The 25,923-nt window shown below is 42.0% G+C and overlaps 1 protein-coding gene across 14 annotated transcripts in view; it reads left to right on the top strand.

Moving 5' to 3' along the window:
- CADPS (calcium dependent secretion activator) overlaps positions 1–25,923 on the top strand; it is a 204,932-nt gene that overhangs the window by 131,451 nt on the left and 47,558 nt on the right. For 4 of the 14 annotated variants that reach the window (XM_088171331.1, XM_088171332.1, XM_088171340.1 and 1 more), the window contains exons 14-21: positions 3,409–3,510; positions 4,334–4,397; positions 5,149–5,272; positions 7,660–7,728; positions 8,588–8,605; positions 17,678–17,784; positions 23,001–23,157; positions 24,137–24,278. In XM_088171331.1, coding sequence (XP_088027457.1) covers positions 3,409–3,510; positions 4,334–4,397; positions 5,149–5,272; positions 7,660–7,728; positions 8,588–8,605; positions 17,678–17,784; positions 23,001–23,157; positions 24,137–24,278 — 783 coding nt within the window. The remainder of the gene's footprint in view (positions 1–3,408; positions 3,511–4,333; positions 4,398–5,148; positions 5,273–7,659; positions 7,729–8,587; positions 8,606–17,677; positions 17,785–23,000; positions 23,158–24,136; positions 24,279–25,923) is intronic. The other 10 variants (XM_088171338.1, XM_088171339.1, XM_088171344.1 and 7 more) reach the window with 3 other exon arrangements.

Genomic DNA, 25,923 nt, shown 5'->3' on the forward strand with positions numbered 1-25,923 from the left:
GAGGAGTTGATGCTTCTGTGCATGAGATCAAATAGCTAGTATCAAAGTTGAGCTGGAGACCTCTGCTGAAAACAAAATTGCCAATAAGCATCAGAATGAGCTGTGCAGCTTGAGCTTCTCCTGGGGATTCTTTTCAGCCCCATCAGCCATGTACTGAAATTGTCTAGAGCACAGAAGTGAATGTTAAATTACAATGATGCTAAGCTATATACCCTTTGTGTTCTCGCAAAAGGGAAAATAAATATGTTCCCTCAGAAAGATTATATTTTCAAAGTATATTTGACTTGAATATTTAATTAAGTTTCAAAATTATCGAGCTAATAAATTAAGTGGAAGGCTTTGGGTAGTGTTTTTCCAGTTCTATCTATATCCTGCATTTGTCACTAATTAATGAGTTTCTAATGCTTCAGCTTCTGGGAAGATGAGCAACAAAAATTAACATAACTAGTAAATCCAAAGATGTGCAACTGGGTTATAGTATTTGAAATTTGACAAAAACATCGGAAGTATTATTATTTGTGACATGGCTCAAGATGGGGGATTGTGAGGAAAGCAAAGATGACAGAACTGGTGCTAACCACTGTGACAACAACTTGAAAAGCAGCCGACATGACATCTTTCCTATCATGCTGCCGAAAATGTCAACTTTGTGAAGGACAGTGAGAAAATGGTTTGCCGAAAATCTGAAAGGTAGATTCAAGAGATGCTCATCATGTCAGATGCAATATAGTCCACAGCTGGGTGAGAAAGGGAGTCCTTGCCATGGTGATGGCTCTCGCTTGGCAGGCCCTTCCAGACATCCACACTGCTCCAAAAATGGCTACAGCTGACCTGTAGATTGTCTCAAGTTTGCATGAGACATGAGAGCAGCTTGTGCTTACACCCAGCATGGAGGGATTGGTGGCCAGAGCCACTGGGTTTGTGTCCTCCTGGCTCACACAGGTCCCAAGAAAGGGGAAGGATTAAGCTTTCACTGTGTGTGTGTGTGTGTGACTTTGTGGTTTGGGTGGTATCCCTTCAGATGTTGTGACTTGGGCAAAAGCCACATTGGCCAGAGGTTTTGTCTCCAGAGCCCACCCTTTGTCTTTGTGGGGGTCAGTGATGCTTCCAGAGCTGCCACTGCCCAGCCAGGGCACAGCTGATGCTGTCAGGTCAGCCTGTGCTGAGTCTCCAGCACGAGTTGGTACATGGTGAGTGCTTTGAGTACAGTCAGAGGCTGAGACTCATGTGAGAGGGCTGCGACCCCGCCCCAGCTGTCACATCCTGCCATTAAATCTCACCAGTTGAGGTTATTGACCCAGCAAAGGGTAACACAATTTTCAGACCATTTCCAGTCCCACAGCAAATCACTGTCAGGGCAGGCAGCTTTTACTCTCTCATTTGTTAGTGCTGATACAATTAACCCAGTGACACTCTGAGCTGCTGTGGGTACAGGGCAAGGACCAAATGCCAAAAGTCAAATGAGAACTTCAACCCTGCACCTTAATATATGGCATTTATTGTGGTCTGTCTTGAATTATCCCTCTCTGCCTGGGAGCAAACTAGGCACTGTGAGGTGCACAGCATCACAAAAGGCATGGACATCTCTATCTGAATATTAAATATTTTATGGAACTTTGGAATAAATTATATTAAGCATGTTAAGACATTAATTTTTGCTCAATATCTAATTTGGGTTTTTGTGGCTTGCTCATTTTTTCAAAATAACTAGTACTAATTAGTTACTAATGAGACCAGATCCATACTTCCAAAATTGTTTATGAAATGTGTTCCCCAGCTGAGACATTTTATCCAAGTTTCAGCCTAAATCTTTTTTTCCTGTTTTTTTCCTTAATACACAACTAAATTTGGCAAATAATCAAATAAAGATTCTGATTAAATGCTGTTTAACTTTAAATACATGCCCTGGTATTCAAGTCTTTTTCTGTGTCCATGTTGCAAGTTTTATTTAATGTATATTTAGCTTTAAAATTTTGCAGTAAATATCATGTACGGTTTGCAAGTTCCTCTTCCCAAATGTTTTAATGGTTTATTCACCTGTGTTGGAATATCAGAGTTCATATTTATGATATTAAGAGCTTACTAAATGTAGGGTCGAGGAGAAGTGATTGCACAGATTTTATAGATTTTAATTTTTTTATAGATTTTTTTTTTCTTTTTAAGTTTAGGGCCTTTGATTTTTTAAGAGGAAAATAAAGCCAACCAATTAACCCCTGACAGGAGGTTCATTAGAAGCTTTGTAATCCCTTGCCAAGTCTTTTGTAAAGCCAAACCAGTCTAGTACTGCGGATTTATGCAGCTTAAGCTGAACACTGGGGGAGGCCTTTAAGTAAGAACATTTGTTCAATTTTAAGATGTCTTACATTACCTAAAGATTGCCTCTGCCAGCAGAGTTGCCCAGGAGTATACAAATCCTTAGACTTTGCTCTCCAGCGATGGAAGCAGTGCCAGTGATTGTGTGCCTGGGCGATCCCTTTGGTGGATGGAAGGCTTGGACTCCCTCTCTCCTCTCGCCTGGGATGCTGCTCACGGGGGTTGTGCTGTGTGGGTGTGGGGAGAAGGAGGGGATTGCTCCTCTCAGCTCTTGGGTGGGTTGGCATCAGCAGAGGTACAGGATGGAAGAGCACAGGGATCACAGCATTATCCAGCCCCCAGGAAGAGCCTCAGCAGGGATTGTCTGCACACTGTGCTCTGTGAAAGACGAGAAATACCCCAAGGCAGCAGGACCTGGGGTGGCTCACAACACACTCCTGTGCACTCCTCAAATAGAGGAGCATCGAGTAATCTGAGAAAATTTGCAGTAAATTGCATAACGTGTTGATTTTTATAAATTAAAATTAAACAACAGAAGAGGCATTGCATTTTCAATGCAAAATGCATGTCACTCTTTAGGTACATTTTGGCAGAATATATTGAAGATGGTTCACTTCAAGAAACCTCTATAATGGGGTGTTTCAGCAGCTAGGAAGGAGTGCAGAATTTTATATTCTGTTTATATATGTCGTTGATATTCTTTTATACTGTGAATTGTGTTAAATTAGCAGCTGAATTTTCTGGAGAAATTCAATCCCTATTTTGCCAGCAACCAGCTCAATCCTGACGTGAGAGCTGGCATTGCATTTCCTGCATATACCTGTATTTAGAGAGAAATTTGCTTTTCCCAACTTCTTTAATTATGAAAATATTAAAGGGGTGGGGGGGTGTCCACATCGAGATTATCACTGTGAGAGAGGACACTTGTTTATTTGTTTATTTTTGATACTTTGGCAGCGGTGCTGCTGCAGCCACACATCCTCCGTCCGAGGTCTCACAGTTGGTGAGGGTCCTTTTGGAGAGGGCAGTGTGCTGTGGGTTGAGGTGCCAGGGTGCTGAGGTGGAGTCTGAGTCATTGTGGCATTTTTGCTGCAGGCCTGACGGGATAGGAACTGTGACTGTGGACGAGAAAGAACGTTTTGAAGAGATCAAGGAGAGGCTTCGTGTGCTGCTGGAGAATCAGATCACACATTTCAGGTAAAGGCACAGAGCCCGGGCGGAATGCGAGAGGAATGATTTCCTCACAGCTCCCTCCTATAAGCAGCAAAGCCAAAAAGCAGGTTTTGAATGCACACAGGAATTTTGCATAAGTGACACAGACCTACACAGGGCAGTGAAGCATGTTTATAGCTGGCGTGTGATTTTAAATATATATCCTTTAAAAGATATTTCAAACCATCTTGCTCCCATAGGCATGGTAAAGCTGTGGATTTTTTCTAAAATATAACAACAAAAAATCCCTTCTCCTCTTGTTTTTCTGTTCCTTTCTGCTCAGTTATTACCATTTACCTTCTCCCTAGTATTTGCAGGCAGGGCTTTCTGCAGGGATGTCACAGTATGGAAAGGTTTGATACCTCCCCCTCAAAAGGGATGAATAGCCCCCAGCACACTGGTCAGGTCAGGCAGGCTGTGCACATTGACACACAGACAGGTGATGTTACCTACACCCTGCTGCATTGCCAGGTCTCCAACTGGAAGTAAATGTCCTTTCCAGAGGAGCTTTCCCCCCCATTTTTGGAAGAAGTGGTTTTCTCTCCAAGGAGATCTAAAAACTCACCAGGTGACACCCAGATTTAATAAACTGCTAAAACTATCAGCTTATTACTAACCCATATTCTCTTCTGCTGCCTTAGTCTACACCAACAAACCCTTTCAGAAAGTTAGCCTATAGAAACACTGCTCATTCCAGGCAGAGAGACTAGACAATTGCTTGGACATATTTAGGAGAGCATCCTTGTAGCTCAGTAAAGGCTTGTTCATGTGCACTTGGTCTAATGCTAAGATGATGTGCTTTTTCTAGGTACTGCTTTCCATTTGGCCGTCCAGAGGGTGCACTGAAAGCCACTCTGTCGCTGCTGGAAAGGGTAAGCTCAGAAATAGCAGTGGGTAACTAAAATGACCTGTTTTCATGTATCCTTCCATTTCAAAAAGCTTGAGGAGCTGTTGGCTTTGCATAGGACATGTAATTAATGTTATCTTATGCTGAAGTGTGGGGTTTAGGTGGGGTTGGTTTCTCCTGCCTCAGCTGAGAGATAGCAGTGTAGCCTGACCACTAAAGGCAGCACGGCCTGTGTCTGTGTTGTCAGGTGAGGGTGAAGGGTCTGCCTGGCAAAGATCCACATCACAGACCCTTGTCAGCAATGCCTGGCTGCTGCCTGGTGAAATTCCCATCTTGAGGCACACTTGTTCCCTCTGAATGTATAATAGCTGCTCACCATGATCCTCCCCATCCCCATTCCAGCATTCCTGCTGATCCAACATCCTTCTCACCTCTGCTAACCTGCAGTATGGCCAAGTCCAGACCCAAACCCAAGTCAGTCAGTATAGCCTGGGAAGGGCAAAACATTTCCTGGCACTGGGAAAGTCACGATAGATCTTAATGTCATACCCTAAAAAATCATCACAGACTTCGGGGCATGCCATACAGTGTAGATACAGAAGGGGAATAATACAGTCCCACATCTTAGGCTGGACAAGGTGACCTTGTAGTGAGTCCTGTGGATTGTACACATGCCCTGAGAGCCACATAGCACTAGCATAGGAATGGATGTTTGTGCTGGGCTTGGAGAAAAGCAGTTCTGTGTGCCACAACAAATCAGATTTTCTTGTGTCAAGGTTCTGATGAAAGACATAGTTACTCCGGTCCCTCAAGAGGAGGTAAAAACAGTCATCCGTAAATGCTTGGAGCAAGCAGCTCTAGTCAATTATACTCGACTATCAGAGTATGCCAAAATTGAAGGTAAGGCTTTTCTTTCTGAAATTACAATTTTTCTTATGTTTCTAGGTGGCAACTTAGGTGGCTGGGAGCTCTTTAAAAAGAGCTCATTTGCTATTTACTCTCTTGTCGATAAAACTGTTGTGGTATTTTTGTGGTATTGGCTTTGGAAGCAGTTAAGAATGGAAGCTATGCAAATCATTTCTTTTTCTGGAAAAGAGAGAGGAAACAGTTAAAAAGAACTGTAGCTGTTTTTTTTCCTTTGATCGTTAGTGCATTTGGCCAGTGGTGTAGTATTCAGACTCACGTCGTGGTTTTAAAAAACAAATTGAGAAATACTTGCGATGTCATCTTTACAGCTGAAGGTACAGTGCAGCTAATTGCTTGTGACACTTCAGGAGACAAATGAAAATAAAAAAGCTGAAAAACTGTTTAATCTATGTTTAATCATTTGTAGCCAATTTAAAATGTCTTTTTTTCTGGGTGTGTTTCATTGTCTTTGCAGTTTGCATTGCAGTCATTGATCAGTGATCCCATACTTGCATCGGATTTCTTTCTTGTCACTCTGAATCTGGCAAAGCTGATATTTTTGACCTTTTAAGTTATGGGAGAATAATAACCAGTGACCAGAGACACATGTAGCCATCAAAAAGACATTTTAAAGTTTGCTGGAGGATATGTGTTACTGAAGCTCTATGATTCAGTCGTTCTTTATATGTTATCAGTTTATGTTGGTATCTTGTTGGCTGCTATTCCCAACTTGAAACTCCCACCCAACTTTTTCCAAGTTCCCAATTACTTAAACTTGTGTGTTCCAGATGAATGGTATGTTCTGCTCTAGACTCTGGGTTTCTGTCATGTGTGATGTGAAGCTTTCCCACAGCCAAGATTATTGTTGTATGCCTATAGGACAATATTGAGAGGAGAAAAAAAAAAAAAAAACAAACTAAAACTCCCTCTGATTTGTTCTTAGTTCTTGTTTACATGAAAAATTGGGTTGTTATTATATGGCAAATTGTCCAGGTTCTGTACATGACATGTCCTCTCTTTTTCCATTTTTTTTCTGTCTAATGATGCAAATTGTGTACCAGTGGTAATGAATTCATTGTTATGCATCCAGTGAGAAACACTTAAGAATTGGGCACTAAAAGGATGTTTATCAACTCTTGACTTGGTAATGAGTGACAAAAATAGAGAAGACACAAGGTTTCATAAGCACTGTATTATCAGGCAATTTATCGAAGTACTCAACTTCAGAGGATAGTTTAATTGGTGTATTCTGTAAAATGCAATGTTTAAATATACTTGACAAGGATGGAGAAGGACTGAGAATCAAAAACAGCTTTTCTGTTGATGGATGCTTCTACCCAGGGCTGGCTCCCTTAGGTTCTCTGTATAAATATCACTAACTCGTTGGTAAGATTTGCTCTCTTCTTTCAGATAAATCTATGCAAAAACAAACTTTATGATCTGTAAGTAAAAATGCATTCATTTCCAAAGTAGAACAGTTAGTGTGTACTTTTCCTTTTGTGCCTCAATTCTTCTTGGTTGTGTTAATTATCTGCCCTCTCTTTTTGCACTGTGACTTTTAGGTCTGGGAATACTTTGAAGCAACAAACCTATTTTTTTTCCAGCTGCCTTTTCAGAGAAATAGTTCATTCCACACTATCTGCTCTCTTCTGCTTTTCTCCTCCTTTATCTGTGATTGGCCACAGCCACTTTTTGATGCTATTTCTACAAAAGTGGTTGTAACACCAATTTCCAAGCATGCTGGGATTGTTAATTTGAACAACCCAACATCCGCCAGCTGCATGCATCAGGTTTTCTCTCATGAGCATAGTCCACTGTATATTCAAATACTTCCTTAGAAGAGCAAATGACGAGTTAACCTTGGTGAGGTGTGTTCCTGTTCACTGGACATGGCTTTGAAATCTTGCTTTTGAATGACATTTGAATAGCCACATGTTTAAGGCACTTTTGTCAGAAATACAGAACCAAATCAGTGGCAGCTTGAGGCTATGCTTATGAAGAAATACCTGGGAAAGCCTTAGATACTGAAGGCTGAAATCCTTAGTATCTTGGAGCCTTAAACCAATGAAATTCTATTTCCCTCTATTCATGATGTTTTGATCATTATATTCTTGCAAACAGTTCAGAGCAAACCTCTGGAGTCATGGTCACAGCCTCTCTTGTGACTCATGGGCATGCTGAATGGTTAATCCAGTAGATCTCAAATTTTAACCCGCCTTTTTATTTTTTTTTATTTTCTTTTCTTCTTTTTATCCTGTGTGTATCCCAAAATACTCTGTGGCTTTCCTTTTAACCTGATATGAAGTTTTCCTCTGACCTATAGCCTGTAACCTCTTTACCTCTGACCTAAGCCTCTTGCATGCCCAAATCCTCTTTTATAGGGAAAAAGAGAGAAATGTATGAGCATCCTGTCTTCTGCTTGGCCTCTCAAGTGATGGATTTAACCATTCGTGAGTACCTACCACCCTCCTCTCCATGCTGTCCTCACTTTCTCTGTTCTCATTACCTCAAGAAAGTCCAGATCCAAACCAACTCACTCTCCTTGCTTCAAGTCTTTTAGCATTGGCTTGTCTGTTGCTTCTGTCTGTGAAACCCAGTGTGAGAAGTCCAGTCACTTTCTATCAGCCTAAACCAGGTTAGACAATTAACCCATCTGTTTGTGACAAACTCAGACTGTCTAAGTTTTTTCAGTTCTTCTTAATGTCCGTGACCTGAATGCATTTTTACTTTGCTTCTGTGTAACCCCAGTTTGTAAAGTGCTTGTCACTGGTACACAATCAAAAGGTAGCAGCTACATTGTGGAGAAGTGAGCTAGAGGTCAGATAAAGGACACTTGGAAAAAGCCATCCCTTTGCCTGCGTATGAAATCTTTACCCAGTCCTGTGTATAAGATCGTATAAGGCTGTCCTTTCTCTGTACATCAGATCTTAATGTCTCCTGTCTGTTAGCTCTCAGCAAAAGGATGCACTCTACTTGCTCTCCTTGATTTTTTTCACTTACTCCTTTGCACCGAGCTCTGGAGGGGACACCCCGACCCAGCTGTCACTCGGAGACCCCCTCTGTGTCCTCAGAGCTCTCCCTCTCTGGTTTTCTATTTGTGCAGCGTTTTCTCTCACCTCCGTGAAAGGAGCTTCCTTTGGTAACCCCACGCTCGGGGGGCGGGGGGCGAGACGGGGCGACTTTTCTTTTTTTCGAATGTCATATATCACGCATAACTGGGGGGCTGTGCGGTCCACTTGCTCATTAATCCTGCATATCTGTTCTTGTTTCTCTCTTTTCTCTCCTTGTTGCTTTCTCTCTTTCATATAGAGAATCAAAAGGATGCAGGTGAACAATTGTATATGCATTATAAATTGTTAGGACTGTTGAGTTATATTTATTTTGTTTTCTATTTTCATAGCTCCTTAAGATATGTACTCCTTCAGGCTGAAAATGGAGATGCATTGATACTTAAGGAGTTAATTTGTGCTGTCTACATTATCTCCTTTTCCTCCTTTCATAGAATAGAGCATAGATTAAAAATACCCTGTAGAGATGTAGTGCCTTCTTAGGAGACAGTTGTAGAGAAGAATCTAGTCTTTGTAAAGAGAAGGTTTCTTGTTTTGATTTCAAAAGAACTGCAGCTCATTTTGGGTGAAAAGATGTTGGTGATTTGGCCATTAATTTTCCACACCTAACAAGCACATTTATAAGTAAACTAACGTTCATTTTTGGTTTTCATACCTTCTGTTTTCTGCCCTGATGGGAGGACTGGGTTTTTCTTTATTTCTTTATTTCTATTTATTTGTTAATGTGTAACAAACAATCTGGTGGGACAGAAGTCTTGTTTGTCTCTTGTTTATAACCTGTGGTGACATGTAACAAGGCAAAGGCTCAGCTCAAGTGCACATCTCTGCAGAAGGGATGGTGGAGCTCTGCAGCCCCTCTTCTTGTTTCTGTTGTATCCCAGAGTCCTAGTTCCAAAGTCCTTGAAACCTGAACTGTTCATTTCTTTTTGTGAGTAGATTGTTCTGTTTTGTGGGGCAAAAAGAAAGGATCCAGTTGATTTCAGCTCTGTTTGCACAGGGAAATTGCTTTAGAGGAGCAGTACAAGAGGCTGGGCCAGGTTCTCACTTCCCCAAACCTCTTCAGATCAAATTTGGCCCATAATTTATTGCATCATAGTAAAATGAATTGTAAATAACAATCAATATTTATAAAATGGAGAATAATTTTTCCTTCCATCTATGAAGGGTGCAAATAAGCAAAAGTAAATAGAATAATCCCAATCATTACCATTGACTGTAACGATTAGAATGAGCACAGGCTGTTGTTTATTAAGCACAATAACTGCATGGAGCATTGTGCTTATCACGTGCCTGCAGTTCAGAAATTCAGAAGGACATTGCTATGGCCCAGCTTGTTTAAAAATAACCTGCTTCTTCCCAATGCTTGGAGCAAGTGAAAGGGCACAGGGAGTTGTGGCTCCACTGCTTTGTGCCCACAAATCTCCCTTTGTTTTAAATAAAAAATTTTCAGGCAAGGTCAGCAGGACTCACTTGAAACTGGTTCCTCAGCTTAAGTGGAGTCAAAAGTGACTGGGGTTTGGCCTGACTTTTTTATTTTGCCAGAAGCAAGAATAAAAATAAGACGCTGAAAACAACTTCTTAAAGACACAAGTGTTACACTTTGGTTCTCCTTTCTCCTGAGGAGTGTGTAGTCTCTTGCCTTTAAAATATTGAAATAGAACATTAAACAGGGAACTGTACTAAAGGAATTAAAAATAAATTATTTTCATTATTAATCAGACAAAGCTACTAACACTAAGATTAATAACTGTAGATATTTGTTTATTTATGTAAGTCAGGAATACAGAATTATTTTAGAAAATAATAACTTCTTCATCCCTTATGCTTGGAGATCCCATGATCACAAGTGCCACCTTGCACTGCTGGAGTTGGGTACAGGCAGCTTCAGAGGTGGTGCCAGCCAAGGCAATAGTTGTCAGTTTGACCATTTGTATTTGGTGTAAGACTGGGGCGGGGGGGGATTCAGTTTTCAGACTGAGTAATTTTCATATTGCAATTTGAGTTTGGTCTCTGTAAGGAGAGGTTTCTCATGGTAGTTCTGAGTTGGTGCACAGAGATGAGCAGTGAAGGAGACATGGGGATGAAGACAGGTCTCACGTCAGTGCTTAGTGCTGGGGTATTGGTGGCAGAGCACTGGCATGTCTCATGGAAAGTAGCTGGAGAGCACAGGGACCCACTGAAGTCCCCAAGGCAGATCACCTACTCTTGGGCTATCCAAAAATACCAGGTTTTTCCCTTGTCCAGCGGCCACTCCATCCCCTGTGCAGGGAAGGAGTCTCCCAAGGCACCACATCTCATTGTGCTGCCCGGCTGGCACACACTGTCCTGCCTGGATGGGCTCCTGGGGAAGCTTGACCTCACTTGGAAACACACCCAGTGGCGATGCCAGGTGGGTGTGAAGCTGGAATCCTGTCAGTTCAGGGGTCAGTGCTGCCCACGGAGCAGCGAGGGGCAGCTGCAGTGCCTGTGCAGAGGCAGACATCTCTCAGGTGCCTGTGTCGGGCTGGGGACCCGGGTGTACCCACAGGAGAGGGACTGAGCACGGCAGCTTGGGCTGCGTCAGCCCCTGCTGGCACCGGCCATGGAGCATCTTGATGGTACACTCAGCCCAGCAGGCGTGGAAGGCGTCCTCCACCAGGGAAGCGGGTGCAGGAGAGGTTGGTTTTAGACTAGAGCAGCACAGCAGGTTGTTAAGAAGCAGTGGCATTTTCCAAGGCACTCGTACTGGCCCTTGTCACAGTCCCATGCTCACTTTACGTCACTCGCCTTCCCTATTTGTGGATCTCAGCCTGGGAAGCTCTGTGCACATATCCAAAACTCAGCTGAGGAGCTGAGCTGCCTGTCAATTGACCAGGTCCGAGGCAAGGAGAGGTCCTGTGTAATCTGTCAGCCCAACTCCTGCTGGGCAAGCACTCCAGTATTTGTGATAAACCACAAAGCTTAAAAAGAAAATAAAATTACATCCTTTGAGTAAATAAAAATGTAAAATCTATGAAAATATCCATCTTCATATGCAGGAGTGGAGGCTGAAGTCATTAAAAATCCTATACTTTCACTCAGGCATGACTATAACCTGTATCCATGGGTGCTGAAATGCTGCTTTATTTGTTTCATTCCTTGAAGTGGCATTTGGCTGTGTTTAACAGAGAATCGTTATACAGCTTTTCAAGATTTCCTCTTGACCTTTCAGAGACAGTGTCTAAAGCAGTACAGAGTTATTGCAAGAGCTTCAGAAATCCAGAGATCTGCATTCTGACGTTATCTTACTACGAATCTCCCACCAACTGCGGGAGCAACTTGCTGCCTGGGGCATGAGATACAATTCAGATAGGCATGAATTCTTCGCTAGGCTCAATAATCACTAGAAAATCAGGAGAGCAGTTCTCTTAGAATGTTGAGGGTTTGAGGTGAATTGGCAGCTCTTTCTGAGTTAAAAAAAATACATTTCTACGATTTTTTCTTTCCTCTAAAATAAAACATCTTATTTTGAGAGGAAAAAATACTGAAATTCCTTTCAGATACACGCAAATTAATTTCATGAGTATAATAAAAGGCTGCCCTGCCTTGTCCTTGGGCTAAAACCATTATGCTTTATAGTTGTCTTGAGAACAGCAGCTTTTTGTATCGTTTCTATGATTGGCTCACAAATGAATGCACACATAACACTTGGATGCTAAAGCTTTTGACAAGGGTTATATATTTTTAATTATTACGAGGAAATCATTGAATCAATGGCTACGCTTCTAAAAAATACAAGAAGTCAATAATATTCTTCTCCTATTGCAAGTGTAATTCTTAATGTTGCTGATGTCTTAGTAACCCATATAGCAGAAATCATGGTGCTGAGGGAGAAATACGTAGTTTGAAAATCTACATGTATAAAGAGTCACACACAATGAATTGTGTGCAATATCTATACCCAAAGTAGCACAATTTTATCAATATACCTGTTATTGCAGGCTGAAGCTCGTTGCAAGCACAAACCCAGATTTTTCCAAGTAATTTGAGCTTCTGCAAGTATTTTATGTGCCAATATCATGCAGAAGCATAAAAACCTTTAGAAGAAGTTTGTCCAGGAAAGCACTTTGTCAGGCAGTAAGAAGCTGCTCCTGGCTCTGATTTCAGTGGTGAAGGTGTTTAAATCTTATTCATCTGACACACATGAGCAGCAGGTACAAGAGCATTTCTGATACTAAACTGGCTGTAGCGAGGGATCAGAGAGAAAAAGAACAGGGAAAAAAGAAAAGCCAAAGTGAAACAAAACCTGCCACACGCTGCAGCTCATCACTAGCAAGTGCCATAAAACCCATCCAGTCTCACACATCTCCCTCGTTCTGAGCGGGAGCTGAGCCACCCCTGAAAGGGACCTCATGTGTCATCTCTGAGACCTGGACCCAGAGAAGTATGTGGACTCTAGTGCCTCATAGTGCATGGCTGTCACAACCCTATTTCTATTTCAATTTACAGAGGAAATTAATCCCTTTCTTTAGACAGATCGTAATCTTTTAAATTTTCTTGCAACAAAGAGATGATAAAGAAAAGCATGGATTGAGGCTTATGGGTGTTCAGAGCCCCCAGGAACAGAGAGAACTCTTCCCCTCCTTCAGCTCCAGGTGGTTCTGCAGCCATCATGCAAGTGCCTTGAATTTGGGTCTGAAAAACTGAAATGTGCGAAAAGAGCTGAATATTTGTGCAGATTGGGCCAGATCAGAATTATATCAAGAGTTTGTTGCTGAGCCTGCTCCAGTGCCTTGTGGGAGCTTGTTTCCAAGAGCGGGTGGTGGTGGGGGGATGCCAGGAGCAGGGTAAGGTGCTGCAGGGGTCTCTCACAGGCCCCCCAGAGAAGTGAGAGCCACCCCGGGGCACTGTGCTGACAACTGCACAGCGGGAGCCTCCTCCAAGCTGTTCTGTACGCGCTGCACTAGCGACTCGTGAAGATGCTGCTGCATCTCTTGCCTTTTCCTCCTCCTCCTTCTCTATTAATGACTTTTCCCTAGGACAGAAAACACTTGTGCTAATCAGGCCCGTCCAACACTCTGGAGTCTGGATGTCTGTGAAGTCTAAGAGCTATTTTTGGATGGGTAGCTGTTAGGGGCTATTTTTGCATGGGTAGCTGTTAGGGGCAGGGGTTGGACTCCACATTTAGGATGCTTGGGGGCTGCAGTGCTGAGGTGTGCAATGGGTTACAACTCAGATTCCTTTCACCTTGGCTTTGGCACCCTTAGGAAGAGCTCTCTGTCTTTGGCACCTCCAACTTTGCCACCCAACAGACTCCCCTGTGGTTGTCAGACATGGGTGGGAGGAGATGTGCAATTCCCTCTCCCCACCATCCCTTCCCATCCAGAGACCTTGGCACAAACTGCTCTCCATAGCGATGGGCAGTAAAATATTCTTCCTACATCTGCATGTCAAGCTCTAGAGCAATCAGTGAGCAGCCAAATTGAATTCTTGCTTATGTTTTAAAGTAGAGTGAAAGTCATTAGGCCAATGCCCAAAAAAGCAGTTATTTTTGTCACTTGAGGCTGAGAGGTTTGTTTCTGGGACAAAGTCACCCTTGGTAAACATTGAACAAAGATCAGGATTACTCCAGAGATGAATGAATAGATTTGCTTTTCCTGTTGTAAGAAAATAAGGAAAAGAAAGAAAGCCAGTAGCTTGAATCTGAGAGTCTGAATTAATCATTATACAGCTTAAAAGACTAAAACTGTGTGTGTGTGCGTGTGCATGTGCACACGTGTGCACTGTGTGTGTTTTTATGTATGTATGTATATCTATCCCTGTGTATGGAGAGGGGCACCAACCTAACTTACATTTCTTAATGGTTTGCTCGAATATTCTTTATTATACTTTGGTAAGTGTTACAGTTCTGTGAGAAATAAAAGCAATCAGAAATCTCCTATGCACAAGCCAAGTGCTTTTTTTCCCCCCCACTGGAAAATGCAAGCAAAATGGCAAGGACTTTTGGCAATAGAATGTCCAGATAAATATGCCAGATTCCTTGCAAATTACATGATTAAAAATAGTCACAATGCTGCTAAAAACTGTTATTAAAAGGAATAGAAACTATTGTGTTAATATATTCACAGCATATAATTTATTCTCTGGGTGTATGTAAAAGGAAAGGCTATTTTCTTTGAATTTTTCCTATGCTGATATTGTAAACTATATGACAGATGGGTCAAGTCCTGATTGCAGTATTCTAACATTTGGAATAGCAAGTAACATATTTGATAGAGCTGGCAAGTTTTTATATATGATTCAACCCAGAATATAAAAGCCACTAGAATTCCAAGTTGAAAATAATTAAATGAGCTGGAAACGATCAGGAACCACACATTTTTAAGTGACAGATTTTTTTACATGTTTAAATTGCACAAGAATATTTTATAGCTCCCTTTAACCAACAGTGACGTTTAATTCTAAAATGTGTAATTGATATTTGCAAAGCAATTAATTCCTATGGCTCATTATTCTATTGCTAAACGTGCCTAAGCATTGGGGAGCTGACTTCAAGTCGTGTTTTTTAGTTCACCTTTTCTGAATTCCAGAGTTTTAACTGAATTAACCCATGTCAGTCTCCTCGTGTGACTGCCTGAAGTACAGTTGCATACTTGCATTGAATTTTTGGCTTTCTGATTGCAAGGTACTGTAGGATGTTCGAATCTGCTGACTTCTAGAATATGTGTTGTCAAATGGTGTCATTGCCGTGTAGTGCCCCAAATACCAATAAGCAAAAACCCAGCAGCTTATTCCATTTGTATTTGATCATTTCTGCTTATGTTCCTTTTGAAATTCCCATCTTTTTGTCACTGTTTATGAAGTCATTTGTCTCTTTACTTTTGGCGTCTCTCTCTCTCCGTCATGCACAACCAGCCCGTCCGCCCAAGCCTAAGCCGCCGGCTGGGCCACCATCATCTCCTCAAACGCAGACTAACATGATAGATCATATGCTCAAAGGCATGGCCAAACAGCCGCCAAGTACTGTAATAGTCTTCCTTTCTTTTATTCAGTGGTTTTCTAGTCTAGCAGCCGCTCGTGTAGCAGTAGAAAGCTAGTCCTCATATGCAGCTTTATACAAAACACCTAGTGCGACGTGGTAGGTTTTAGAGATTTAGAGGTAGCATTTATTTCAAAATGTCCACATTTTTTTGTCTAGCAATGTCTGACATATGCAACATTTTCAAATATCAACGTCAGCACAAAATAACATTGTTGTTGCATAACATTTTGCATGGAAACTATAAATATGTATGAGCTTTACATGATGTTGGATGAAATGTTTGATAAGTATATCGTATACGTTTCATGTAACTGTCAGTGCTCCAGCTATCTTAGCAGAATATTCTGATGTATAGTAACTTAACCAGGGAAATATTTAAAATAAGAAGGAAAAAAATTAAGATTGACATCTGCTGGCTGCCAAAGTTATATAAGCATCAATATTTTCTTTAAAGACAGCATCTTTGAGCAGTTGTTCTTATTAACACTTTTGTCTTTTAGTTATATTTGAGAGCAGATCAATGTTGCAAATGAGAATGGGCCTGATGCTGCACTGATCAATGGAAAAGCTTCCCCTTGGCTTCAGAGGTGCAGAAACAACCAGGGAGACCTGTCTTTGGGCTCCTTTTGCAAAAGGAAGTGGTTTCTACTTCTTGTAGCCATCAAGGTGTTGGATAGTATAGGACAAAGACAGGAGTTAACCAGGAGCTCTCCAATTTCAGTATTTGCTCAGAAAATTATATTAACGGGAACCTTGATTTTTTTTTTGGTTTGTTTCCAATGATGCAAGAAACAGCATCAAAACTGGTGAAGAAGCACCCAAGGCCCTTAGCTGTGCCATAAATCAGTACAACTGTAGAGTTCATTTGCATGGTGCTTTACCATCCTTCAGCCAAGCTGAGGCCCTACAGTGCCAGACTCCAGCTTGCTGAGCTCCTCCAAAAACCAGCCACATTTGGGACTGTCCTGAAACATACAGCTTTCCTTCTCATGGGAACTGTGTAACCTGTAAACAGGTATTCAGGGAAAACTGGGGGCTGGCAAGACTTTGAGGGGAAGAATGAAGTCCTGGAAGCTCCCTGAGCCTTCTGCAAGGCAGGGATTTCTCTGTGGGTGACCCAGTTAAGCAGAACAAGCCACCCTGTGCAGCCTCAATTTTCTGTCCCACTAGTAAACAAGACCAAAACACAAGAGGAAAACCAGGCTGGAGGGAGATGCCCTGTCAGTACCTGACCTGTTGGCATATGGATCCCAAGGGGTCAGGTCTCCCACTCCACTCCTGCTTGCTCCCAGCAACCATCACAGGAAGAGCTGGCATACCCTAGGGCAGTGAGCTGCTCTTTGATACCATGGACAGGCCAAAATACCTGTGGATGCAGAGGTGTGAACTGGCTGTGTAGTGAAATGCCCCTCTTTGCCCTTGCTGCTCAGGAGAGCTGAGACTGGGACCTGGGTGTGGACCAGAGAGATATGTCTGGGGTCAGCTCTGTGGAAGCTGTCTTTCAGGGAAATTGTGATTATTTTCTCTTCCTCTACATTATTTCTAGTGAAAAGCTCTAAATGTTCCGTATTGTTAGCACCTCATATTTTTAATGTGTTATTAATGATATAAACTACCTGGCAGAATATTATTTTTTAGAGTATTCAGAAAACACTGCAAAATAACATAGGTAAACACCAAGCTCCAGGATTTAAACTCTTTGGTTTGTTTTGCGGGGTTTTTGTTGTAAAGTTGCATCTCTTTTCCCGTATAAATCTTACCTATGAGCGTGGGATTTACCACGTTTCACTCCCTCCAGCATGCGTAACTCCTGACCCTTGTGGAGTTAAATCCTGGAGCAAGACAGACCTGCAAGTTTTGCTTTTAGTAGCAGGTGACATTTAAATTGCTCGAGTCTGACAATTTATTACAAGTGCAGACAGATTTGTTTGAATTGATCTTAAAAGAATTTTTAAATAATATAGACACGATTCCTATAATAGCATCATCTACGTCGAAGGATACATATTGTTCATACATTAGTGGCCAGATGCTGTCTTTAGGGAATGTGATGTTCTTATTTGAGCTAATAAAGTGCCACCATAAAGCAAACCAACTCTGACAGTATTGTGAAATTTGGAGCTGGAGCACTGTATTTTCATAGTATAATAACGAATGTGGCTTTCTGGTTTGCTCAGTACTAATTATATAAGCATTTAACATATGCATGAAAAGATCTTTAAAGCTGCAGACTATTATGGTTTGTTTTTTTTTTCTTAACCTCTAAAATAACTTACTGTTCGTCTAGCTTTTCACCCTGCCTTCCTTTTAACTTGAGTTCTTGTACTACAGAGAATGTAGGCCGGTTAGTCACACCAGCTAAAAAGTTAGAAGATACAATACGTCTGGCAGAGTTGGTAATTGAAGTCCTACAGCAAAACGAAGAGCACCATGCAGAGGTGAGCAGCGTCCCCGGCGAGGTCGTGTCCCCCCAGGTCTTCTGCAGGATCCAGTGGGAGCTTTGTGTATTTCTGTGATGTCTTCCCAGCTGGTGCTGGTTTATCGTTTTTAAAAGCTGAGAGCACGCTCAAGTACGATGAAGGCAAAGGACACTTCAGGAGGAATGTGTTTTCAGAGGGGAGGGAGGGCTAAAGGGTGAATTAATTGAGTTGTGCTCTCCTCGATGTCAGTCTGCAGCCTTTCTGACAGTGCCAGCAGGAGCCGAATCTGCCCAAAATATTCATCACCAACTACTTTCAAGAGCAAGCCTGTCCACTTTGCAGAAAGGTTGTATTTCCAAATGATGACCTGTGTGTGTGCCCCCAGCCAGCATGAGCAGGGTCCCTGCTGCAGCTGCCGCTCCTGCTGTCCGGAGAGGGGCAAGGGAAACTGCAACAGAACAGAACAATTCTCCTTGCTGCCCCTTTCTGAGAATTCAGGTTGTTTCCAGGGGTCTCCCTGGGCCCCTCCAGTACGTGATTAACTCACCTGGTTTCCTGTTGGCCTCTTCTGCTTTGGCTTATTGGGAATACTCTCAATTACTAGTCACAGAGGGTAGGGTGAACTATGCTCTGCTACTCATTCTCTGGGTTATCTAAAGCCTAATACAACCACTCTTCACTCTTGGAAGCACCTTAACAGAAAGATTCATGTTTTAAAACCACTGAAACCATGTCGTAGTCAAATACACACCAGAAAATCATGAGGCTTGATCACGGAAAAAGGCAAGTGGTTTGGCTGGCTGTAGTCCTGCTCTCAGCATGTCAGGACATTTCTGTCTGAGCAGGTGATGTTGCATACCCATGTAAGTATTAGCAGGATTGAACCTTGACTTTTCTGTAAATCTGATGCTCTTGAATGCGTATTGAGAAGTTAATTATTTTAAAATTCGGAGTGAACAGTTATTGTTTATGACTGTAGGTATTGTTGCACTCTTTCACTATTTTCTCTTTTCCTTCCCATTGATATATATATATATATAGATATACTCACAATATTAAGAGCATTTGATAAATAATTTCACAATCACCTAAAAATCATTCCAGTGTGTATTAAATATGCAGTATAGTTTTACTTATTGATAATACACAGCAATCCACAAAACCCAACTAATGCCTGATTGCATATTTAAATTTCCTCCCTGTTTTTCTACTGTTCATTCAATCTTGGATGATCCTGGCAGGGGAAAGAGGTATGTGACTAAACCGAATGACACGAGTCACTCCTGTCATATCCCGTGCATGCCCTCTCAGTGCCATGTTTCCTACTGGGATTTTACCCTGGTTGCCCTCGCTTCCGTAACTTTGACCGAGGAATGTAACAGCAACTTTGGGTCGGCTGCTTGCAGAGCTGGTGGCCTGACACAGGAGGGTAAATGTGGCATAGCAGTCCAGTCCATGCATGCAGCAATGGGTATATTTTACAAGCGCTGCAGTTACATCCCAACACAACCCTACCTGCCTGGACTCGCTCCTCAGCCTGTTGTTACCTGTCGTTTGCATTCACCCAACCTCTAGTACACTGTGGTGGAGATGGACTAAATACTACACGAGTGCCTAGAATGGTAGTGGTCTTCCTCTGGTTTTGTCTGTATGTGCCTTGTACTGGATATACAGTATTTATATGTAGAGAGAGAATATATGGGGTGAAGAGTGAAATAAACCTTGTTTTTACTAAAGCAAGGAGTGCTTGAGAGCACTATGCTTGTGCAAAAACTGTTTTATTCCACTCCTCACCAGCACAGGCTGGATGTACAACCAGCTGGGAAGGAGCTGTTTTTTAAAGCACAGCTTATTTTGAAAAGACAAAGCAGTTGCAGGACCAGTTACACTCAGCCAGCCACGCTGCCAAGATCTTCACATGAGGAGGAAGGCTCAGAACTGTTCTCCAGCATCTTTTGTGTCACAAGGCTTTGATTAGAGAAAGAAGGTTAATGCCAACACAGATAGGAGGCATCCCTGTCCCTTGTTCTGAACGGTGACTTGGAAGGATGAAATCCTTCTCTCTCCAGAAGCCCAGCACACTGTCGGTGCATTTTTGAATCCCTGTCCTGAGGGTGGCTGTGGCATTTGTGCACAGGCAGTTGGCCAGCTCTCTGCACACTTTGAATTGCACCCAGGGAAGAGAGAGAAGAGGCTGGCTGGTTTATCACTGACTTTTATTATGTGTTGTAGCCACATCATGCTGTTACAGTGCAATGAGCATTGCTGAGATATTACACTTTCTCCACCCCTCAATATAATTCCAGATGACTTTTTTTTAAAATATATTGTCACTCACGTGGAGAAGGCTTGACCTGTAAGGTGTGACTCTTTGGTCTACTTTGGTTATTCAGCAGAAAATTAAGTTGCACTGCTTACTGAAGAAATGCTTTACTTTACTGAAAAGCAATAGTTTTTTCAACTAGCACATGCCCCTTCTTTCCCATGTGGACATCCAGGCAGACTCCCTATTGAGAATGTACAAAATAATACTCAGAGCAAGTGCAAAAATCATTACAAGAGGAGTATCATGTCTAGTCAGTTGGATTTGTCTTACCCATAAGGAAGCAACCCAACACAGGTAGAAACAGCAGAATCTGTGTGCCTATGTCTGTAATCTGGGAGAGGGAGGTCTCTGTCATTGTATCATCTCTCCCATCAGATGTCTCCTAGCTCTCTTTTCCTTCTTCTGGATGACTGATGACAAATGCCAGAGACAATGCCATTCACCTGTTTTTAAACTTGTGTTTTCTCTCTCTATGTATACATATGTGTATATGTATATATGTATCTTAACTCCTTGAGGTCATACATATATACATGTGTATCCATGTGTAAAATATACAGTAATAGGTGTGTTTGGCTAGAAAGCACACTTTTTTCCCCCTTGACATTATTATTTAAGCAAAGCAGGTAAGTAGATGGTAAATAAATGAAATGTTACCATCTTGAAGAAGGTTGTCTTAAGTATGGTGTTACTAATCCTTGCTTACAGAAATTAGGGAGGAGGTTGAGGATCCTGACATAAGTTAGAGAATTACAGAGTTAAAATTTGACTTTTTGAGCAAAAGAAAAACTGTTACTGGTTTGGGAATATTTTTTTTCCACCAATGATCACATGCTTTTCTTTTTTCTAAAATAGCTCTTTTTTTTCCCTTTTCATGGAAGCAGGTTCTTATTGCAGGACTCTGAAGTGTTTATGTTGGGATTTGTTACAGAAGACATTCTTTGGCCTCCCCTCTTTTCCCTTCCCCCCAAATGCCAGTTGCCATCAGTCCTTCGTAGCAGTCACTCTGTGCCCACAGACCCGTGGGTAGTGTTGGGTGGGTGCCATGGCAGGCTCTGGACAGGCAGAGGCACAGCCAGAGAAATCACATCAGAGCAAGGACAGCCCCCCAGCCTCCCTGAAAAACAAAGGACTCTGCTGTAGCCACCTGGTCCCCATGCCATGACCACTGGGACACTCACTTGCTGGTGATGCCACTTCAGGCATGGGCAGACACTGAAGCTGTGCCTTCATGGCATAGCTCACCTTGTCCACATCTTTGCCCCCATTACAGGGCAGGCCTAATACTAAGATTAGTTTAGGAGTCACGTGGTTATTTTTGGTTATTTTACATCTTGGATGTGCTCTGGGACAGCTCACCTCGTTCACACCTTCACCCCCACTACAGGACAGGCCCAATACTAAGATTAGTTTGGGAGTCATGTGGTTATTTTGGTTATTTTACATCTTGGATGTGCTCTGGGAAGGGAATGCTGAGTGCAATGCCCAACCTATCCATGCCTTCACATCAATTTTATATAATAGCAGGGCAATGTCAGTCTGCTTTATATATTTTAAAGGATTGAAGGAGTGGAAATAGTTCCAAAGACCCCCTGCCAGTATCACTGGCAGCTGAGAAGTCAAGCAAAAACAGGAGAAATTAAGTCAGTAACCTGTTTTGGGGCTGCTGTTCCCTCTCCATGACCAAGGGAACCAGTAGCTGGAGTTGTGCTGTGCACATCAGTGCAGTTCTTCATCTGTGTATCAAAATTGAACCCTGAGAGAGTGAAAGCTCATTCTGCTTATTCGTGTCTGCTAAAACCTACAAAAAATGCCCCTCCCTGACTGGCAATTCCTCTTCAAACTTATTCCTCCATTCCCAATCTCTTCTGTTTCATCTCTGCTCTTGTGCCTAAGCTGGAGGTTTCTTTTCCTTGCCAAGTGCCGCAAAGCTGTTCCTTAGCTCCTTTAAGTCACTGAGTAATTTCCTATCACTTCAAAATGAGAGCACATGGTCCTATGGACAGCTCTTCTCATATTGCATGTTCCCAGCCAGAAGTGACTACTGAACATGCATGCCTGCATTTGCAGCATTCACATCTGAGCCATGTATGATGTGAATGTCACCTCAGAGAGCCCGCACAGCAAATTTTAAGGACCCATGTGCATGAGAATGAGTTACCTCACTGGTATTTTTTGGTTTTCAAGTTCAGACATATGTTTTTCCTGCCTCTTTGAAAATATAGGCTTGCAGTAGATAATTTTTTTTTTACCTTGGCATGTTGATAGTAGAGCTTTGTAATGGGTTCCTAATCAGTAGCATCATAAAGGTGGTAGTGTGTTAACTAACCGTGTAAAATGAACAGTGCTGTAGTAACTTTTACTGGTGATGTTTGAAATACCTTTAAAACAGAGTGTGAATGATTTAGGACAGATTTTAATGTCTCAGGCTTCTAGTTTTTCAAGACAAATACAAGTACTGAATCCAAGTAGAATTTAAGCTGTTGAAAAACATGTCAGAAAACCCACAAGAACAGTGAAGAAACTCCCAAATTTCTGTACTTTAGAAATAAGAATTAGTTGATTTTTTTCCTGATAATTACCATCATTAATGATGAATGAAGTCATTTATTGTAAATTGAACAGATGAAACCTTCTCTGCCATGTTACAGCTGCATGTCTTTACAGTGGAGCTCTGAAGAGATCCTCTACAAGAAACCTTTATGTTAGAACGGCAGCACCTAATTCAGTGATTAGCACTGCCCGTGCAGGCTAGCACTCCAAAGCACTGTTCTCTTTACAATAAAGGTAGTTTCCATGAGATGCACCTTTTTTTTTTTTTTTTTAAAGATATGTGGCCTAACATCTTTCCCTGTGCTTTATTAGAACTAATACACGTCTTTATTATCTTTTTCTACCAACTCTGAAGGCCTTTGCTTGGTGGTCAGACCTAATGGTTGAGCATGCGGAGACCTTCCTGTCCCTGTTTGCAGTGGATATGGATGCAGCGTTAGAGGTGCAGCCCCCAGACACCTGGGACAGCTTCCCGCTCTTCCAGCTCATAAACGATTCCCTCCGTAGTGACTGTATGTATTTTGTATTCTGATCATTTCCTTTTCAGTGGGCAGCTCAGGTTAGTGATAATGCTTTCAGCCTCTCCTTACTGCACAGAGAACTGAGATGGGTAGACATTTGCAGATTTACAAACTCTTTCAGCATCAGCTTGATATTATTCTGTTGCCACTAGAAAAAAGCATACCCCTTAAATCACCATAGTCAAAGGTGGGAAGTTGAACTTTTATTTTGCTTCATCTTCTCAAGTCTCTTGGTAATGGCTGCCTGATAAGCAGGGAATTAGGTACTCTATATCTCATTGTCATTAAAGGTGTGTATCATTTTATATGTGTGTACTGCATTTATTTAGCATGGAGTAAACCGGTCCCTGTTTTAAGATATTATTGAAGGGAGGAAAATATTAAAGTAAATGGAAGCAGGAGTAGTTCAGAAGAATAGTGCTTTGTGAAATAAGACAATTCTCCAAAGCACTTGGTCCCATGCTTTCAAAACCCATGTTAGAATTTGGCACTTTCCTGGATAATTCAACCCTCCCTGGGGAGCTGGTGGCAAAATTGGCATTACCTTAGCTAGGTCCTAGACCAGGACCCCAGCTAGCTTTCTGAGACTACATGCAAAAAGCCAGGGGCTCGTCCTCAGAAAGCAAGTTCCAGCATCATGGTACTGAGCAACTAAAGAAGAAATTATTCTCCCACCTGCTAAAGCCATAATGTTTGCCATGCTGTGTTTCTTACACTGGTTTTATTCACAGGAAGTGATAATGTATTTGTAAGTTTGACATTAATGGAAAAGAAGGCTCGTTGTCTGTTTATTTGTTTGGAGTAAGAAGTCATTCCTGCTGTCTGTGTCATGAACTCCAGCTCCTGTTATGTTCTTGAAGTTTTCCTGTTCACTGACAAATTCATTGTTTGACGAAGTGCCACGCTGTGGTTTGTTACAGAGATTGTAGTAACAGTAGTGTCTTACTATACTTTTATTTATCTATTCTAGATAATTTGTGCAATGGAAAATTCCACAAACACCTCCAAGACCTGTTTGCTCCACTTGTTGTTAGATATGTCGATCTGATGGAGTCCTCAATTGCACAGTCAATTCACAGGGGCTTTGAGCGGGAGTCATGGGAGCCAGTAAAGTAAGGAAACCTCCTTTGATACAATCGGAATTTGGGTGCAAATGGATGGAGATTCATATAGAGGTGAACTAGTAAACGTTAGACTGGACATCCAGAAAATGATTTAAACGTTCTAGTTAAATGTTATAAATAGGAGGTTTGATCTCTTCAGGATTTTCAGGTTAATGAGGGAAATGGTATTGACTTTTTGAAATGCATTGCTGCCTCAGTTTGAATCGTGTGCCTTTGAACGGGGAAGCATGAAAATGGGAAAACCTTCTTAACTGCCATGGCTTTTTGGAACCCATTCTAAAAGGCCTTTTCCAATGCTGCTTTTGAACTCACATAGCTCCTTTTCAGAACAAAAAAATCTCGCTTCACTGTGTTCAGTTCCAGCCCTATAACCCCTATGAGTCATTGCTGTATTTATTCTCAATACTCATTTTTTCCACCCACCCTGTGGGGGGGATAGTGCAGTGTGTGCCTCTGGCATCAGCCCCATGGCTGGTGGCTGCACATGTCCCCATGTCCAGGGCAGCTCTGCCAGTCCCAACTCCCCTGCCTGTAGGATTAGACGTGCAGAAACCAAAGTGAAACATGGGCAAGATGATTCAAGCATAATCATTTCTTACATTTGGAAAGCTAGGAGTTTACCAGAAAGAAATTGGGAGCCTGAGAAAAACCCAAATTGAACTCAAGAGCTGGTGACTGATAAAAATGTGACATGTGCTTTGGAATACTGTTGTTATTTCACAGGTTTTGAAGCATTGCTGAACCCTGTCATGCTTGCTCTATAAAGCCAAGTCAGATCCTACACAGGGAAATAGCTGACTTTTCCTTCTAATAAAGATATTAAAAGAGAAAGATGGACCCTTTGCAAGCAACATGAGTCTGGCAGTGCCCCAGACCAGGAACTGGGACGAGGTGACCTCTAGAGAGACTCTTTTCCTTGCTTTTTTTGTCATTCTCTAGGCAAAGTGAAATGGCACCGCACTCTCAGAGGTTGCTGTATAAAAGAACGTGTGGTCTTTCAGGGCTTTTCACACCAAATATGTTCCGTTTACAAGGAAAAAAGATTTTGTTCAGCAGCCAGCCTCCCATATGCAACCTGGAGTCTGAGTACCCAGGTTTTTTCCTTTCTTTCTTGTGCATCCTCAGCATCCGTAAGGATTCTGCCTGCCAAATCTCGGGCTTCTTCTTGACACCTGATCATCCCCTCTGTTTTGAGTGGGGTTAAGTGGCTGGCATTCAGGAGCCTCTCTCACTTTCCATTTGCTGTCTTTGGTCTGCAGGCTAACAGGATTAAAGATCCTAAAAAATCTTGTTTCAAATAAGCAGATGTGACCCAGAAAACATACAAGAAATAGATCTTTCGAGTAGGAGAATGCCATTTTTACAGCCACTCCTTCAAGCAGAATTGCACTTCGAAGTTAGCATTAACTTCAGTTTCAGAGCTCTGCTTTAGTAAAAAATATGTATTTCCTTGTCTGTTATGAAACAGAGACAGTTAACTCTGTGTACCTGTCCACCTGGGTCAAGCACTCAATAAACAAATAATTCTGCTTTTTTTTCTTTTATCAGAGGCTGTCATCTTTTTGCTTTTTAATGACTTCAGGGAGTTAACTATAGATGTCCGTAAGTACTTGGATGTGCTTCTTGCCTGTCA

The sequence above is a fragment of the Sturnus vulgaris genome, chromosome 11, assembly GCF_052056855.1.
Source record: "Sturnus vulgaris isolate bStuVul1 chromosome 11, bStuVul1.hap1, whole genome shotgun sequence".
Lineage (NCBI taxonomy): Eukaryota > Metazoa > Chordata > Aves > Passeriformes > Sturnidae > Sturnus > Sturnus vulgaris.